At 43.2% G+C, this 373-nt stretch overlaps 1 protein-coding gene across 1 annotated transcript in view; it reads left to right on the top strand.

Annotated features, from left to right (window-relative positions):
• LOC104497980 (noggin-like) overlaps positions 1-106 on the top strand; it is a 702-nt gene extending 596 nt beyond the window's left edge. Inside the window, exon 2 of the mRNA XM_010141295.1 lies at positions 9-106. Coding sequence (XP_010139597.1) covers positions 9-106 — 98 coding nt within the window. The remainder of the gene's footprint in view (positions 1-8) is intronic.
• The last annotated feature ends 267 nt before the right edge of the window (positions 107-373 follow it).

Consider the following 373-nt stretch of genomic DNA (forward strand, 5'->3'; position numbering starts at 1 on the left):
GGTTTTAGCGATCCGGAGGTGGAGGTGCCAGCGTCGGGGAGGGCAGAGGTGCACATGGATACCCATCCAGTACCCCATCATTTCGGAGTGCAAGTGCTCCTGCTAGGGCTGGCTCTTCCCTTCGCTCCCCCTTCTCCAGCGGACTCACGTGGACCTTTGCTGCAACAAAAATAAAAGACATTTGCTTTCCGGTTAACGTTGTAATGCACTGTAACGTGTAGGAGAATGTATATTGTGTGTATATATGGCACCGTTTTAATATACTATTAAAAGGTCAGTATTATACGTGAAATAATCAGCGTCTACTGTATTTTTAAGACTATTACCCTGATCGTTGCTAATGTATCTTTTTTTTTTTTTTTTTGGTATTTAT

This window comes from Buceros rhinoceros, unplaced genomic scaffold (assembly GCF_000710305.1).
Source record: "Buceros rhinoceros silvestris isolate BGI_N320 unplaced genomic scaffold, ASM71030v1 scaffold41738, whole genome shotgun sequence".
Classification (NCBI taxonomy): Eukaryota; Metazoa; Chordata; class Aves; order Bucerotiformes; family Bucerotidae; genus Buceros; species Buceros rhinoceros.